The 896-nt window shown below is 47.2% G+C and overlaps 1 protein-coding gene across 1 annotated transcript; it reads right to left on the bottom strand.

The window, feature by feature from the left end:
• Positions 1 to 8: 8 nt before the first annotated feature.
• On the bottom strand, positions 9 to 711 carry LOC106128590 (uncharacterized; the record flags this gene model as incomplete). The annotated part of the gene is made up of 2 exons (XM_013327051.1): positions 442 to 711; positions 9 to 40 (listed from the first exon to the last, which is right to left on the bottom strand). Coding segments are annotated over exons 1-2 (302 nt in total), but the record flags the coding sequence as incomplete, so codon positions are not given.
• Between the last annotated feature and the right edge of the window lie 185 nt (positions 712 to 896).

Raw genomic sequence — 896 nt, 5'->3', positions numbered from 1 at the left:
GCCGTAGCGCGCCCACCTCCGCCACCAGCGAGCCCTCGCGCTGCAACACGCGCCCACACACCCTCACACGCGCCCACACGCGCCCTCACACGCGCCCACACGCGCCCTCACGCGCTCACACGAGCCAACAATGACAACGACGTCGACATCCCGCACCATCCAGCTCGCACACGACACATAACAGTGTCACTAACTTTATTAACTTACTATATTATAAAAATCGAGACACTCCCGTAAAAAAATTAAAACAATTTTTTGTTGCCGAAATCACTTTCGTTACTTGTTGGCTTCGCAATAACAGTAATTTCTGTCCAAAAACCACACTTTGACAATTGAAAGGAATATTTTAAAAGAAAAAAAGCGCGAAGCATAGACATAAAAATTGTCTGTGAAGATATTGCCACACCTATACGTTAAGACAGAATTGCGCAAGATACCGACCTCGGAGGTCCGCCGGCGCTCCATCACCAGCCTGGTGGAGATGTCGGCCTCCATCTCCTCGACGGCACGCGCCAGCAGCCCGTTCTGCTCCACCAGGTCCCTCACCCACGACCGCAGCAGCTCCAACTCCTTCTGCAAAATATGTGATGTTAACAAAGCCAGTACTGTCACCAAACTCAATATCTCATATAGTCTGCTTGTACAGGAACCCAAAAAGCCCCGGGACCCTTGATAATAAATGATACAAAAAAGGTCGGGTGGATGAGTCATTTAATTAGCGTTAAGCGCAATCACAACAAAACAGTAAAATCAAACGCTAGCGTGCACTTAAATAGCGCAGCGCCATCTAGTTCTTTTAGAACGAAACTTATATTTTTATCAATATTGCATTTTTTATTTGCTCGTGAACATACCGCCCACCATGGACAGAATGTCCATCACCAACAAATACTTGA

The sequence above is a fragment of the Papilio xuthus genome, unplaced genomic scaffold, assembly GCF_000836235.2.
Source record: "Papilio xuthus unplaced genomic scaffold, Pxut_1.1 DF828747.1, whole genome shotgun sequence".
NCBI lineage: Eukaryota > Metazoa > Arthropoda > Insecta > Lepidoptera > Papilionidae > Papilio > Papilio xuthus.
The sequence above is the reverse complement of the archived record's forward strand: the minus strand, read 5'-3'. Positions and strand labels throughout refer to the sequence as shown.